The sequence below is a fragment of the Fukomys damarensis genome, unplaced genomic scaffold, assembly GCF_012274545.1.
Source record: "Fukomys damarensis isolate Sample0158 unplaced genomic scaffold, DMR_v1.0_HiC HiC_scaffold_7, whole genome shotgun sequence".
NCBI classification, from domain to species: Eukaryota; Metazoa; Chordata; class Mammalia; order Rodentia; family Bathyergidae; genus Fukomys; species Fukomys damarensis.
Window position 1 is genome coordinate 1,841,970 of NW_022900919.1, and position 15,634 is coordinate 1,857,603.

The window sequence follows — 15,634 nt, forward strand, 5'->3', positions numbered from 1 at the left end:
AAAAAAAAAAAAAAAAAAAAAAAAAAAAAAAAAAAAAGCAAGCAATACTCTGATCTCATTCTGAGTAAAATCAATGAGGAGGAGACAGAAACAGCAGATCCTAGCAGTAGTTTATTTATAAGCTATGGTTCTTCACAAATTACAGCTGACAAACATGACCTTGATAGTGTTTTCAGAGCAAATAAACTGTGCTTAATGTTAGAGGAACAAGTTACCCTTAAGTGGTGACTACTAAATGCCTCTCACCCCGACGCTGGGCACAAGTGTCCTTTCTTGGACAGAAGCTGTAGGCTCACAGCCACTTTCTGTCCCTCTCTTCTCCTAGGGAAGAAGGTGATCGATGTGGCAGCAGGCTCCACCCACTGCTTGGCTCTCACTGAGGACAGCGAGGTGCACAGCTGGGGGAGCAATGACCAGTGCCAGCACTTTGACACTTTGCGTGTGACGAAGCCGGAACCTGCTGCGCTGCCAGGACTGGACACCAAACACATAGTTGGAATTGCATGTGGGCCAGCCCAGGTACTGAGTGTATAGTTTCATTTGGTATCTTCTGTGTGTTCATTACTGGCATGTAGAAATACCACTGATTTTTGTGTACTGTCCTCATGCCTTTTAGTTGTACCAAATCATGAAGTAGTTCTGTGGCCTTCATTGTAGTTTTTTTATTTTGGGGGGTTTTTTTGAGACAGGGTCTCACTATGTAGCTGAGACTGACCTGGAACTCACTATGTAGCCCAGACTGGTCTCAAACTCACAGCGATCCTCCTGCCTCAGCCTCCTGAGTGCTGGGATTACAGGTGTGGGTCACCACGCCCGGCTGTAGTTTTCTTCATATGTATACTGTGTGTATATGGAGACAGTTTTTTTCTTCCTTTTCAGTCTGTGTGCCTTTCACATGTTTTTCTTACCTTACTTATTCCTCTGGCTGGTGCTTCTTCTACTTGAGGTTGAGTAGAAGTGGTGAAAATGGGCACCCTTTCCTTGTTCCTTCCTGATCACGGCAGGAGAATCTTTAGTCTTCTGCCATCAGCTACTGTGTTACCTGTGGGATTTTCCTGTAGATGCCTTATCATTGAATTAAAGCAGTTTCCTTTAATTCTTACTCTTTGGAGAAGTTTTGTCATGGGTGGATGCTGAAAATTTTCAAATGTCTTTTTTCTTCTAGGGTGATACGATTATGTGGCCTTCTTTTTAGAAATTTCAGGTTAATTTTCAGGTTATCTTATTTCTTCCTGGGAAGTTTTTTTTTCCCTGAATTGTTTCATTTCTTGTAAGATGTCTGATTTTTGTGCATAAATATGACCTTAGTATTCTCTGCAGAGATACTTCTTTCATTCCTTTTGCTAGTAATTTGTATTTTTTTCTTGGTCATTTTTCTGTAGCTTTTTAATTTTATCGATCTTTTCAGAGAACTGTTTTTAACTTTTGTTAATTTGGGGTTGTTTCTTGCTTTCAACTTCAGTGGTTTCTGTTCTTTGTTACTATTTTTCATTTCTGTTGCTTTGGGTTCATTCAGCTTTTCTTCTGTTACTTAAGGTGGAATCCTAGATGGTTATGTCTTCTTGTGTACTATATAAGCATTTGATGCTGTGCATTTTTCTGTAGTGGTTTAACCATGTGCACAAATTTTGGTATCTATTCCTATTCAGTTCAAAATATTTTCTAATTTTTCTTGAGAATTGCTCTTGGACCAGGGAATAATTAAATGTTTTTTATTTTTAGAGTGTTTGGAGATTGTTCTGTTACCTTTCTGAACCAATTTCTAATTTAATCCTCTTGAGCTAGAAAAACAAAAACTTTTAAATTTAAGATTTGTTCTTGTGTTTCAGGATATAGTAAACATTCTGTTTGCTTAAAAAGTATGTTTATTTTGCTGTTGTTGGGTGAGGTTTTCTATAAATATCCCTGAGATCACTTCATTGATAGTATTGTTGAGTTTTTCCAGATCCTTGCTGATTATTCGTGAGGAAAGTAGTGTATATACCCTAATGTTTCATGTATGCTTAAGAGCTATTACTGTACCACTTTAAGTGGGTTCAGAGCAACACAGCCTTCCATTAGTATGTACTAGTAATTCTAAGAGTGAAGAGATTTTCTGAGAACCTTTTTTACTTTTTTAGATGAGAGATGTGATTGGTGAAGTGGGAGAGGAAACTAAGCTGATAGCCTGGGCGCGTGGAAGTACGCATGCATTCGGGCGGTTAGAGGGATGTCTGAGGTGCACTGCAAGTCATATTTATCACATAGAGTGAAGGCTTTCCCGTGGAACACCAGTAACGCAATTTGTGGATTCATGATAAGTTCTTGTGTTTCTTCCATAGAGCTTTGCTTGGTCCTCGTGTTCTGAGTGGTCCATCGGCCTCCGCGTCCCTTTCGTGGTGGACATCTGCTCCATGACTTTTGAGCAGCTGGATCTCCTGCTGCGGCAGGTGACTGAGGGAATGGATGGCACTGCAGATTGGCCCCCACCACAGGAGAAAGAGTGCATGGCTGTGGCGACGCTGAACCTTCTACGACTTCAGGTGTCTATGCTGCATGAGTATCCTAGGACTTAGGACTTTTCATGCATGTCGAAGGGTATGGGTTTTAGCTTGTTAGGTGAATAGCAAATGAAATATTTTAAGTATTTTAAAGTAAGATCATGATGGAGTAATGTGTATAAGGCTTAAAGAATTAGGTCCAGTTAATTTCTACTTACTCCAGAAAGCTAGTCTTCATGTGCATGTAAGAGTACTGGGTAGTTGGCTTCTAGGCTTTCACTGAAGGAGGCAGCCTAGGATTTTCTGTTGTATATGGTGAAATAGCTGCATAAGACAGCAGGAGACTGAGAGAGAAAGAGACAGACCTGGCAGAGAGACAGTGTTAGCCTCTCCCTGCTGGATTGTGAGAACTCTGCTCAGTAAGCACGGCTTCCCACAGCCCTGACTAAAGTCAGAGCTATCCTAGACAGCCGAACTTCTGATTTTGCTTCCTCCCAAGTTTGAATGCTTTATGCCTCAACTCCCCCTTCCCTTTCAGGGTTCTAACCCTGCTCTCCTCTCCACCCCCTTCCGTCCCTCTTTCTCTAGACCTCCCTTCCTCATTTATTATTATTTTTATTATTTCCATGTTTGTGACATGTGAAGATTACAGTCATTAATGGTAGTTACTGTGTGTGCTGGACACATCTTAAATCTTTGTATGTCCCTATCTCCTCCCTGCATCCCCCCAGCCTTAGTTTCTTGGTCCCCTTCCCATTTGCAAAAGATCTGTCTCCTAGTTTCCTTATCAGTCTTTCATTTTGCTTTTTATTTCTGCTTTGGATTACTCACATGAGAGAAACTGTATGGTATTTAATATCATGTGTCTAATTTATTTCACTTAAAATCATGTTTTCAAGGAGTATGTATTTTCCTACAAATACCTTGAATTTATCCTTCTATATAGCCAAGTATTATCCCATTATGTATGCATACCACATTTTCTTTATCCATTTGTCTGTTGAAGGACATACAGGCTGCTTCTAAGATGTAGCTATTATGAATTGTCATGTACAAAATTTTTAAGAAATTGCATATAAAACTGCATTTAGGGACTGAGGATTTAGCTTAGTGGTTCCACTGCCTGCTTTGCAAGTGCGAGTTTCCCGAGTTCAATCCCCAGTACCAAAATAAAACAAAACAAAAAACTGCATTTGGGCTTTGTGTATAAGGTTTGTATGCAACACACATTGGTTTTGTGTTTAGACTTGGGACCCATTCTGATTCCAAGATAGTCTTAATGTATGTTTGTGCAGATATTCTCAAATTGAAAATGTCCAGAATCTTAACTCTGGTCCTAAGCATTTCAGATAAGGGTCAAGCAGCCCGTACTGAGAAGTTAATTTTGTTTATTTAAATAATTCATCAAATCTAGTTTTATTGAGTCTTTAATAAGATTTTAAAAGTCATTTGTTTTTAGCTGTTCTAAGTGAAAATTGTTTTTCTCCTTTCAGTTGCATGCTGCCATTAGTCACCAGGTTGACCCGGAATTCCTTGGTTTAGGTCTGGGCAGTGTCCTGCTGAACAGCCTGAAGCAGACCGTGGTGACGCTGGCCAGCAGTGCAGGCGTGCTGAGCACCGTGCAGTCTGCTGCCCAGGCCGTGCTGCAGAGCGGCTGGTCCGTGCTGCTGCCCACAGCTGAGGAGCGGGCGCGCGCACTCTCTGCTCTCCTGCCCTGTGCAGGTGGGCTGGCTGGGGAGTGGGTGAGGCGCAGGCAGGGTTGTGCGAGGAGATGGCTCCTCACTCACACTGGCAGATAAACTTTCCTTTTCCAGTTTCAGGCAATGAAGTGAACATAAGTCCAGGTCGTCGATTCATGATTGATTTGCTGGTGGGCAGCTTGATGGCTGATGGAGGGTTAGAGTCGGCCCTAAATGCAGCCATTTCTGCAGAAATCCAGGTGCGGTGCTCTGGTGCACGAGAACTGGCGAGGCAGTTGGTGGTACTAGCAGTGAGCAGAGATTGAAAAGCACACTCACTCTTCAGACCTATTGCTCGAATTTTTGCTCGAATTAAAATGCAAAACTTCAGTCTCATCCAAATATTTACTTACAACTCTCTTACTGATTAAAAAACTTGGTGGGGTATTATTGAAATGTGATAAAATGCTCTGCTTTACATATCTGAATGAATGTGACACATGCCCCCTTCATCATGTACTTCATTTCCGTCACTCAGCAAGGCCTTTAATGCCCTTTTGCACTCAGTGGCGGCACTCCCTCCACGCCTCAGATTAGCTGAGTGGTGCCTGCTCGCGGGGGTCACAGAGGTGCAATCCTATGTATCCCTTCTCTTTTGTGTCTCTTGCCTCAGATAGCTATTTTCAGACTCATTTACATCATTGCATAAGTCACTATTTTTTTTATTATGGAGAAGTATTGCATTGTGTGGTTATAGCACTGTTTATTCATTCATTCTTCTATTGGCGCCTTTGATTGTTTCTGGTTTTCCACTATGCAAAGTTTCTGTGATCATGCTGTGTACATCTCCTTTAGCAAACATGTTGTTCTTTTGCTAATTAATTTAGAGTGGAATTTGGTGGGTTCCATGGCCATGGTCACCAATTTGTTTTCTGAATTACAGGATATTGAAGCCAAAAATGAAGCACAGAAGGAAAAAGAAATTGATGAACAGGAAGCAAATGCCTCAACATTTCATAGAAGCAGGACTCCTCTGGACAAAGACCTTATTAATACGGGGATCTATGAATCTTCTGGCAAACAGTGTTTACCTCTGGTCCAGCTCATACAGCAACTTCTTAGGTACATCGTATTATTAGCCATATTACACTTTAATTGGTAATTATTGGTTTTCCTATTGATTTAGTGAAATGTAACATTAGAATTTTAAAAATGTTTGGCTAGGGGCTGAGGATTTAAGCTCAGTGATTTCGCCACCTCTCTTGCAAATGCAAGGGCATGAGTTTGATCACTGGTACCAAAAAAAAAAAAAAAAAATTTTTTTAAAAAAAAAAAAAAAAAAAAAAAATGTTTGGCTATTGCAGAGTTTTTTTGAAAATTATCTAGGGTAGGTTTTAGGGTAAAGAGCGGATCCTTAAATACAGATGCAAACAGTGGTTGGAGTATATGAAGAGATTCTAAAAATTTCCATGGACGAAACTTGAGGTGTAGAATAAACATATAAAAAGATTCCTCTCCTCTCTAATAAGCTGGTAGTTCTAAGTAAAAATCATTATGGTAAGGTTAGTTTTTAGAAGTTGGTTGTATCATTGCCTAATTCTATATATCTCTCTATATCTTTATATCTTTGTAAGAAATGTTTAATTTAAAAACTACAGAGAAGTATTCTTTTTGAAGGCCAAATCAGGAGGAGTTAAAAATAATGGCTTCATGCTATGTGTCAGCAGAGGTGAACCTTAGCAAGGGCTCATGTTCAGACACAATTAGCTAAAAAGCTAATTCATTTTCATTTTTTGTTTTCCTGTTTTTTTTTTTTTTTTTTTTTTGTACCAGGAATCGAACTTGTGTCCTTGAGCTTGCAAGGCAGGTGGCGGAACCACTGAGCCAAATCCCCAGCTCTAAAAAGTTAATTAAAAAAGAACAGAAAAGCAGTATAATTTGTGAAAGAAATTTGCTAGAAAATGAAAAAAAAAATTATGTATTTGTTAAGACTCTGCTCTTGTAAATGCAGCCTCCTGGTTGGTGTGTGTTTTCTCCCTCTAGAGGGAGTAGGGCCCCATTGGTTTGGCTTGGGCAGCTGAGCATGCAGCAAGAGGCCTGGGCAGAGGGGTTCAGAGGTTCTGGGTTGCCTTGTGTTCAGAGGGGATGGCGGTTAGGTGGGTTCCCTGTAGCCAGAAATGCTAGAGTTTAGTGGGCACATGGTGAACTTTAAAATAGGAAGTTTTAGAACTAGTTTAATCTGTTTACTTTAGTAAAAACATTTTTGAAAAACATTTTCGTGATTTTTTTTTTTGCTTTGGTTTTTCTAATCTAATTGTTTCTCTTCATCAATATTTCATAAATTTTGATCTTTAACAAGTAGAAATAGAGGGACTTAACTCTGGTATATAGTTCATGGCAGTAGAAAGAGTTTGGGATTTGTTCTTAGAACATTTCAGTTAAAATTGCTAGTATGAACTCTGCAGGTGAACCTCTGTCCAGTGTGGACTATGGGAGGAAGAGTCAAGGCTGTGTCTAGGTTCGGAGTTCATTAAGGATCAGATGAGAAAGTGAGTGTTACATGCTTAGTGGGTAAAATTTAAAATGCTTTGGAAAAATTTTAAGGCAAGTCTTTTCTAGGAGTGCTTCTCTGTCCCTTCCCCTCCCCTCCCCTTCCTGGTACCAGGGATCAAACTTAGGACCTTGCCCTTGCAAGGCAGGTGTGCTGCCACTGAGCTAGATCCCTGGCCCCAGAAGTGTTTTTCTAAGTTGTGGGTCACCCTGTTCCTCATTGAAGAGTCTGTGTTGTGGGCTGTTGTTGTCTGGCAGATATCAGGTGCTAACATCTGGTCCAGGCCATGGCCAGACACTCCCTGAGACTGGCATATTTAGGTCTATGCTGTCCAGTCTTGCTGTCACTGCCTTAGTTTGCTGATTAGCCCTTGAACTGTAACTGCAATATGAATATTTTAAGTGTTTACTTTTTGTGTGTTTGTTTTTTTTTTGTTTTGAGATAGGATCTTGCTATGCAGTTTAGGCTGGCATTGAACTCTGTAGCCTATGCTGGTTGAAAACTCATGACAGTCATCTTGCCTCAGCCTCCTGAGTTCTGGGATTATGGGTGTATACTACCACACCTAGCTATTTGTTTACTTTTTATTATGACTCATGTACACCTAATTAAATTATTAGAAATATGCTCACAAGAATCTGCTTTTTAAAAAACACTTATTTTATTTTGCTTTATTTATTATTTATTTTAACTAGGTCTAAAACTTGGGATCTTGTGCTTGCAAGGCAGGCGTGGAACCACTGAGCTAAATCCCTGGCCCCTATAAGAATCTGCTTTTTCAACTGAGCATTTCATAAGTCTTTTAAGTGCAGATGAAATATTTCTTTCTTTCTTTTTCTTTTTTTTTGACTTTTTGAGATAGAGTCTCACTATGTAGTTCAGGCTGGCCTTGACCTCGCAGTGATCCTCCTGCCCCAACCTGCCGAGTGCTGGGATCACAGATGTGCACCACCATGCCAGGCCAGGCCAGATTAAATATTTCTCTCTCTCTCTCTTTTTTTTTTTTTTGGTACTGGGAATCAGATTCAGGACCTTATGCTTGCCATGCAGGCATGGTGCCACTGAGCTAAGTCCGTGGCCCAGAACAAATATTTCTGATGAAAATTTAATTATCTAAATTGAGTTGTGCTAAACAGATTGGATATATGATGGCTTCTGAAGCTGTAATATGGAAAAAACAATGTGAAATGCCTCAGCTTTTCTTCATGGCTTCAGGTTGAAATGGTAATTCCACTGTGTTAGCTTTTTGTCACCTACACAATACCTGCCATACACACCTTACAAGGAAGGAAGATTTACTTGGGCTGGCATCTCAGAGGTTTCTGTTGCTTTGGGCCTGTGGTGAGGCAGTGTGCTGTGGCAGGACCTGTGATGGGGCTGAGTTGCTCATCCTGTGGCTGAGAAGCAGAGAGAAAGAGGAGAGGTTGAGGGCCTTCTCTGCCCTTGAGGTCCCGCCTCAGTGACCTGCCTTCTCCCTCTAGGCCCCACTCCTTTAGGCTTCCTCCACCCCCAACAGTGCCAAGCTGGGGACGTCGCCTTGAGTGCATGGCCTTTTGACAGACACTTAGCCAAACCGTCGCGTGGGATGAGTATTAAATTTAATTTTATGTGCTTCCTTTTACTTTGATTACTGTGACAAGTAGAAAATTTTAAATGATTTATGTGACACTACTCGTCTTGTTTCTCTTGCTGGATGCTATCCTTAAAAGTCACCTTCTGTGTCTTATTCTTTACCGAATGTGTTTTTGTCCCTGTGGCATGTGAGGCGCTGTGTGGCACATTGGTTCCACAACATCTGTATAATGGAGATGCACTTTTTAAAGATATAAAACCAAAACTGAAGTATAGAGATATATGTTGCCTCACTAAAATTTTAGAAAACTGAAAAAGAAAAATGCACTTACAGCTTTTTGGTGAACAGAATGTATAAAATGCAGGCTCTTTTCATAGACACAGGTAATGTGCTCCTCCTTTGGAATGGATAGACATCATTTTATTTTCTCACATTGTGTTGAATTGGCTGATGCAGTTTGTGAAAAACAGTCTAAAGGTATGAGAGATTTTAGAGACATTTTGTAAATTGTCTTTTATTCCTTAGGGAATTTGGACTGAAGAAGTTATTCCTTGCCAGAATTAGCTGGGAAGCAAATTTGAGAGAAACTCTTCATTCTCATGCTGGCAATGAGCCATAAATAAAGAGCTGTGACTGTTTTGTAATTAGTGACCCTTATGTGAATTAAACTTTTGGCTATGGTTCTAAATTTAATGGTAGTATATAAAATAAAAATTTTTGGTATTACTATCTTGCTTCTTCAAGCTAAAGACCAAATTCTAGACCTATTTCCTCTGTTAGGATATTGCCAGGGCAGGTTACCAGGTAGAGGATTAGCAAGGTGAGGTCAGGTGGCAGTGTGCTTGTCTTTGTTGTGTGTGATGAGGGCAAGAACCTGCTCCTTCTGAGGTCCATGGGTATACGTCAAGCTTCTGGAGGGCTTCTTCTGGCTCTTTCTCCTGTCCTTGTGCACATTGCTGACAATTCCCTGGTGAGAGCCATGGGGCAGTACCACCGACAGCTGTTCTCAGCAGACCTGCTGTAACATTGGGAATCAGATAGGGAGCCAGAACATGCCCTTGACCTTTGTGTTATCCAGCAGTCCCCAGGCCAGGTTTTGGTGACAGCAGCAATGACCCATGTTGACCAGCCTACCTACACACATTCCTGCCTGGGATGGGCCTCGTGGGATGTGTCTGGTTTAGTGGCCATTCTGGAGCCAGGATTGCTTTGGCCCCGTCTCCCCTCTGTGCACTTCTGTTTGTAGTAAACGATGTCATGTTTTCTGTTCTCAGTACCAGAGATCAGGCCTGGCACACTTAGGAAGCTGGTGCTCTGTGACGGAGCCCTGTCTGGCGTTGCCCTTTCCATTCTGATCTACGTTCATGTTAATCTGAGAGTTGTCTTCTAACACAAGTTGTTGTTTTCCTTTCAAAACCTCAGTGGCTTGGTGTTGCAGAATCTGGTCCCATAACCTGGCGCTCTGCTACTTGCAGTGTCCCCTTCCTATGTCTATGTCTTGGTCATCCTGCCCTTGTTCTTTTGCATTCTGTGTATGGAATCAGAAATATTCACTGCTTTTGTAACTGTACTTCCTAGAATTTCAGGGTCTTGTCCTTTCTTCCCATCTGCTGATGGCTCCCAGCTCAAGTCTCATCACACTGTTGGGACTGGAGCTGCTGCTCCTTTCCTTGTTTCTTTGTTCTTTGGGCACCTGGTATACTGCTTTGGGGATGTTGGTACTTCCTTTGGTCTTCCTTTTTGTATTCCCTGTGCCCTGTGTGCCCGTGTGGCCCACCTGGTGCCATCTCAGAGTGGTGCTGAAGGTAGATCTACAAAGCAGACATAGCAGTGCAGGTGAGTCTTGTCCTAAGGATAGGTAATATTTATATTTGAAGTGCAGTTTTGAAGGAAAAATAATGAAGCAGTTTTATATAGAAATGTTCCCTTTTTTTGGTTTTTTGAGACAGGGTCTCACTATGTAGTCAAGGCTGACCTGGAACTCACTGTAGCCCAGGCTGTTCTCGAACTCAGTGATCCTCCTGCCTCAGCCTCCCGAGTGCTGGGATTGCAGGCAAGCACCACCATGCCCGGCTTAGAAATGTTATTTTTTGAGTAAGATCCACTCTTAATTTGAACTATTCTACAAGGCTCTATAGAAGCAAACTTGTAAAGCAAAGGGACATCATTATATTTTTTGTATTTGGGTACTGGGGATCAAACTCGAGACTTTAGGCTCGCAAAGCAGATAGTAGAACCATTGAGCTAAATCCCTGGCCCCATCATTATACTTTTTGAATCTTATGTGCTTCTTTGCTCAAGCATTTTATTTATTTAGTTTTTAATTTTATGATACTGGGGATTGAACTCCTCCACCCTCAGCCTTTTTTATATTTTGTTGTGTCACTGAGAGTCTCGCTATGTCATTGGAGCTGGGCTTGAACTCTTGACCCTTCTTCCTCAGCCTCTGCGGTGCTGGGGTTACAGGTCTAAGCTGCCGTGCCCAGCTCTCTGCTCAGCTCGGCTGAGGGTGTGCTTATTGCATAGGTCCTCCTGCCACATTTGGGAAGGGCCATCAACTGGAGGCTGCCACCATATGTGATCTGTGGTTCTGACACTGATTATGTTGTAATTTGCCACCCTTTCCTCTTGTCCTTTTTTTGGTAGTTTGAGACAGGGTCTAGCTGTGTATTCAGGCTGGCCTCGAACTCAGTACTGTATCCCAGACTGGTCTGGAACTCGTGGCAATCCTCTTACTTCAGCCTCCCGAGTGCTGGGATTTCAGGCATACACCACCACCTCTGGCATTTTTCCTATCTTTTTAACAGAAATAACTCATTCAATTTGCAATTCTCTTTTCTCCTACCTAGAAACATTGCTTCTCAGACTGTAGCCAGACTGAAAGATGTTGCCCGTCGGATTTTATCCTGTCTGGACTTTGAGCAACACAACTGTGAAAGATCTGCTTCCCTGGACTTGTTACTGCGTTTCCAGCGTTTACTCATCAGTAAGCTCTATCCTGGAGAAAGTATTGGTCAGACCACAGATATTTCCAGTAAGTTTCCATGTTGCTTTTTCTTCTAGGGATAGAAACATACATTACTCCTGTTGATAGTTTTATGGCTAAATTTATAAACAAAAAATAGCTTAATTATTTCCTAAAAAGAGTGAGGCATTTGTTTATGGCAAACCTGTAGATTCAAATAGGCAAATTTACAGGCTGAAAGAGACGACTTTTGAAGACAGAGATTACAGAATGCATTAAGAACCACGTAGGCAGAAAGTTAAAGATTTTATGTGACTGAAAAATGTCTAGTTTGTTCATTGGGAACAGTTTGCAAGATTTAAGAAAAGTTTTTAGATGCTAGTATAAAGTCTAAAACTTCTTTAAAACTTCAGTATTTATAGACTCAAACTTTTAGGTACTACGTGGCGTAAGGTATACAATTTAGCATAATCAAATTCATTGTCTCTCAGGTTACATAAAGTACAAAAAAGCCAAGGACTGAGTGTGAAAAGGTTCCCATTTGGGAACATTTTTATAGGCTAAAGATAACATCCATGAGAGTGGAGTGTGAAGCCCTCTGCTTTGTTTACATATGCATTCGATAGTGAGGGTAACGTTTTCTAAATCTTCCTTCAAGGTCCTGAGCTAATGGGCGTTGGCTCCTTGCTGAAGAAGTACACAGCCCTTCTATGCACACACATTGGGGACATACTGCCGGTGGCAGCCAGCGTCGCCTCTGTCAGCTGGAGGCATTTTGCTGAGGTGGCCTGCATCGTGGAAGGAGACTTCACTGGTACCTTTCCTGTTTCCTGCTTGAACACATGCTTACCTTACAAAGCTAAACTGTATATCCTTTCCTGATTAAAAAGCATACTGTATTGTAATACCATCACTTGGGAGGCTGAGGCGGGAGGATCGCTCTGAGTTTGAGACCAGCCTGAGCTACATAGTGAGTTCCAGGTCAGTCTCAACTACATAGTGAGACCCTGTCTCAAAAAAACCAAACCCCCCCAAAAGTATACTATATACTCTATACATTTTTTGGTCCTCTTGTTGCTGTTCCTGACAGTTCCGTAAGAGAGCCATACCCTTCTGCATGCAGTTGATGGTTAGTATTTGTATGCACAATTATCACTTCAGTATTGAAAGCAGTGGTGATTCTTTCTTTTTTGTTTGCTTTTGAGACAGAGTCTCAGTTCAGGTTGGCCTTGAATTCACTCTGTAGCCAGGCTGGTCTTGAATGCCTGGTGATCCTCCTGCCTCAGCCTCCTGAAGGACTGTAGGTGTGCACTAGTATGCCCAGCTGTTGTTTCATTTTATTCCAACAGCATAAACATCAGTTGTCCCTTTCAAGATCTTAATATATTCCAATATTAATCTTTTTTTAAAGTTAATTTTGTGAAATTAGAATGTTCTTTTTGAGTGTTTTTTTTCTGATAGTAAACATAGTGATAAATATATACTTATTCAAATAAAAGGTTGTAGTTCATAGTTCTGTGTTTGAGGCACAGTGTTTTTGAAAAATAGTTTTGTAACTCAGGGTTCTATTTGATAACTATATGTCTCTTTCAAAAAAAAGAAAATCCTGTAGAAACATGCCAGTGGACAAGCATTTCTTATTTTATGACTTAGAATTTAAATATAGAAGCTGGGCGTAATGGTGCACACCTGTAATCCCAGCACTTGGGAGGCCGAGGCAGGGGTATTGCTGTGAGTCTGAGACCAGCCGGGGCTACATAGTGAGTTCCAGGTCAGTCTCTACTACATAGTGAGACACTGTCTCAAAAAACAAAAAACAGCAACCAAAAAAAAGAATTTAAATGTAGAACAAGGTTAAAAGGGCTTTTAATTAAATTTTAACCCCTTTTTCTCTTAAATGCAGGTGTTCTCCTTCCAGAGCTAGTGGTCTCTATAGTACTTCTACTCAGTAAAAATCCTGGCCTCATGCAAGATGCTGGAGCTGTCCCCCTGCTGGGTGGCCTGCTGGAGCACCTGGATCGCTTCAACCACTTGGCTCCTGGAAAGGAGCGGGATGATCATGAAGAACTGGCTTGGCCTGGCATAATGGGTATGGCACTGAGCCTTTAAGGACTTGCGCTGAGGGAAGTCTTACCTTTGTTAGCCTGTGTTTGTCTTCGTGTTTGAAAGAACATTTTACAAAGAAAGACCCGTTATTGTCCCGTTTCTACGCATGGCAGAGTAAGAGGGAAATGAAAATAATCCGAATCACAACAGATTTGGTTGCGATCTCTCTTCTAAGGGAGATTTTTATATTGGTAATTGTTGGTTAAATCTGGAAATTGATTACTTTAGAATGTTCTGGAAAACCTTTCCTAGAGGTGTCTCCGGAAGGGGCTGCGAGGTTCACAGATTGGCGGAGGCAGACGTTGACGTGGCATTGATGTGGAGGAGGACACTCCCATGGTGCCAGCTTCCCTGCAGACACTGGCTGTAACATGTGCCAGCTAATCAAAATGACACTTCGACTTCTCAAAGTTTTGAGATCTGGCATTTTTGAATCTTAAGTCACCATGTTTTGCATGGCTCTGATTTCCTTGGACTCAAAATTGAAATTGTTTTAACATTCATTTTAAATTAAAAATTCAGTGAGAGCTTCAAATAAGAGGTCACAGTTGTCCTAAAGAAAAGAGCCTTAATGATAGCCAAACGCTTTTTTTGTGTTTTTGAGGCAGGGTCTCACCGTGTAGTCCAGCCTGACATTGAACATACTGACAATCCGATGTCCCTAGAAATTACTCTTCTGTTGTGGTCCTGAATCTTGAAGGGTGATGGCACTATGTAAATTCAGGGCTAACCAGCCTTGCTTTTTCAACTTTTAGAAAGATAACTCCCTAAGTGATTTGTGCACGCCCATGCGCGCGCGCATGCACACACACCCACCCACCCACAGCTGAGAAGGGAGATGATCTAAAGTTTTATGGTAACAAAGGATACAAAAAGATCAAGTTTAGGGCAGGAGATGTAGCTCAGTGGCAACACTTCTGCCTTGTAAAGCACAACGTCCTGAGTTCGATCCCTGGTACAGCAAAAACACCAAAACCAAAACCCAAAAAAACCCAAAAAACAAAAGATCAAGCTTTGTTCTTTTTTTTTTTTTTTTTGAGATAGGGTCTCACTATGTAGTTGAGACTGAGAGACTGACCTGGAACTCACTATGTCGCCCAGGCTGGTCTCGAAGCAGTTATCCTCCTGCCTCAGCCTCCCAACTGCTGGGATTACAGGCGTGCGCCACCACTCCCAGCCAAGCTTTGTTCTACTTACTGTTTGGACATGGTAAACACCAATGACAAGTTTTTTTTTTTTTTTTTTTTTTTTTTTTAATTAAAAACAGCTTTTAAGCCCCTAATGTCCTCAGAAGAAAATATAAATCACATTTTTTTAATGACAGGTTAAGGTCCCAAGAATTTGTCCTTTGTCTCTGTGGTATATGTCTGCCTGTCCTTCCCACATGAGTGCACTTCAGTTTCCATTTCTCCATGTCCTCGCCAACGTTAGGTATTTTCTGGATTGTTTTGATGGTAGCCATCCTCGTGGGTGTGAAGTTGAATCTCATTACGGTTTTAATTTACTTTTCCCTAATAGTTACTGATGTTGAGTATCTTTTCATATGCTTATTGGCCCTTGCTTATCTTCTTTGGAGAATTGCCTTCATAGGTCCTTTGCCCAATTTTGAAGTGGGTTTATTGTCGTTATTGAGTTGTATAGGAGTTGTTTATATATCCTGTACATATATTATATGCAAATATTTTATTCTTGATAATGTCCTTCAGTATACAAAAGTATTTGATTTTGATAAAGTTCAGTTTACCTAATTGTCTTCTGTCATTGCCCTTGCTTTAAAATTTCTTTTGATTTATTTATTTTTCATGTTTTTCTTGGTACCAGATATCGAACTCAGGACCTTGGACTTGTGAGGCAGGCACGGTGCCAATGAGCTGCATCCCCGCCCTCATTGCCTTTGCTTTTATATATCCAAGAAATCATTTCCAAATTCAGCATTGTGACCTTTGTCTGCATTCTCATAAGGGTTTCCTAGTTTCAGCTCTTAGGTTTTGATCTTTGATCTGGCTTTTGCATATAGTCCAAATTCTTATTGTTATTTATTTATTTATTTTAATTGAGTTTATTGGTACATTTTAGGCATACAGTTACATTCATTATTGGGATCTTGTACCTTTACATGACAGGTCTTGGTTTGTTACTTATTTTTTGTATGTGGCTATTTGGTTTGCCCAGCATCATTTGTAAAAAGATTATCCTTTCTGGGCCAGGGATTTATCTCAGTGGTTCCACTGCCTGCCTCACAAGAGCAAGGACTGGAGTTCGATCCCTGGTACCAAAAAA

The 15,634-nt window shown here is 41.0% G+C and overlaps 1 protein-coding gene across 6 annotated transcripts in view; it reads left to right on the forward strand.

Moving 5' to 3' along the window:
• The window catches only part of Herc2 (HECT and RLD domain containing E3 ubiquitin protein ligase 2), a 189,282-nt gene that overhangs the window by 54,817 nt on the left and 118,831 nt on the right, over positions 1–15,634 (forward strand). For all 6 annotated transcript variants that reach the window (XM_010612947.1, XM_010612945.3, XM_033761041.1 and 3 more), the window contains 8 exons: positions 326–519; positions 2,322–2,522; positions 3,974–4,202; positions 4,295–4,419; positions 5,103–5,281; positions 11,133–11,317; positions 11,907–12,062; positions 13,152–13,337. In XM_010612947.1, the coding sequence (XP_010611249.1) occupies positions 326–519; positions 2,322–2,522; positions 3,974–4,202; positions 4,295–4,419; positions 5,103–5,281; positions 11,133–11,317; positions 11,907–12,062; positions 13,152–13,337 (1,455 nt within the window). The remainder of the gene's footprint in view (positions 1–325; positions 520–2,321; positions 2,523–3,973; positions 4,203–4,294; positions 4,420–5,102; positions 5,282–11,132; positions 11,318–11,906; positions 12,063–13,151; positions 13,338–15,634) is intronic.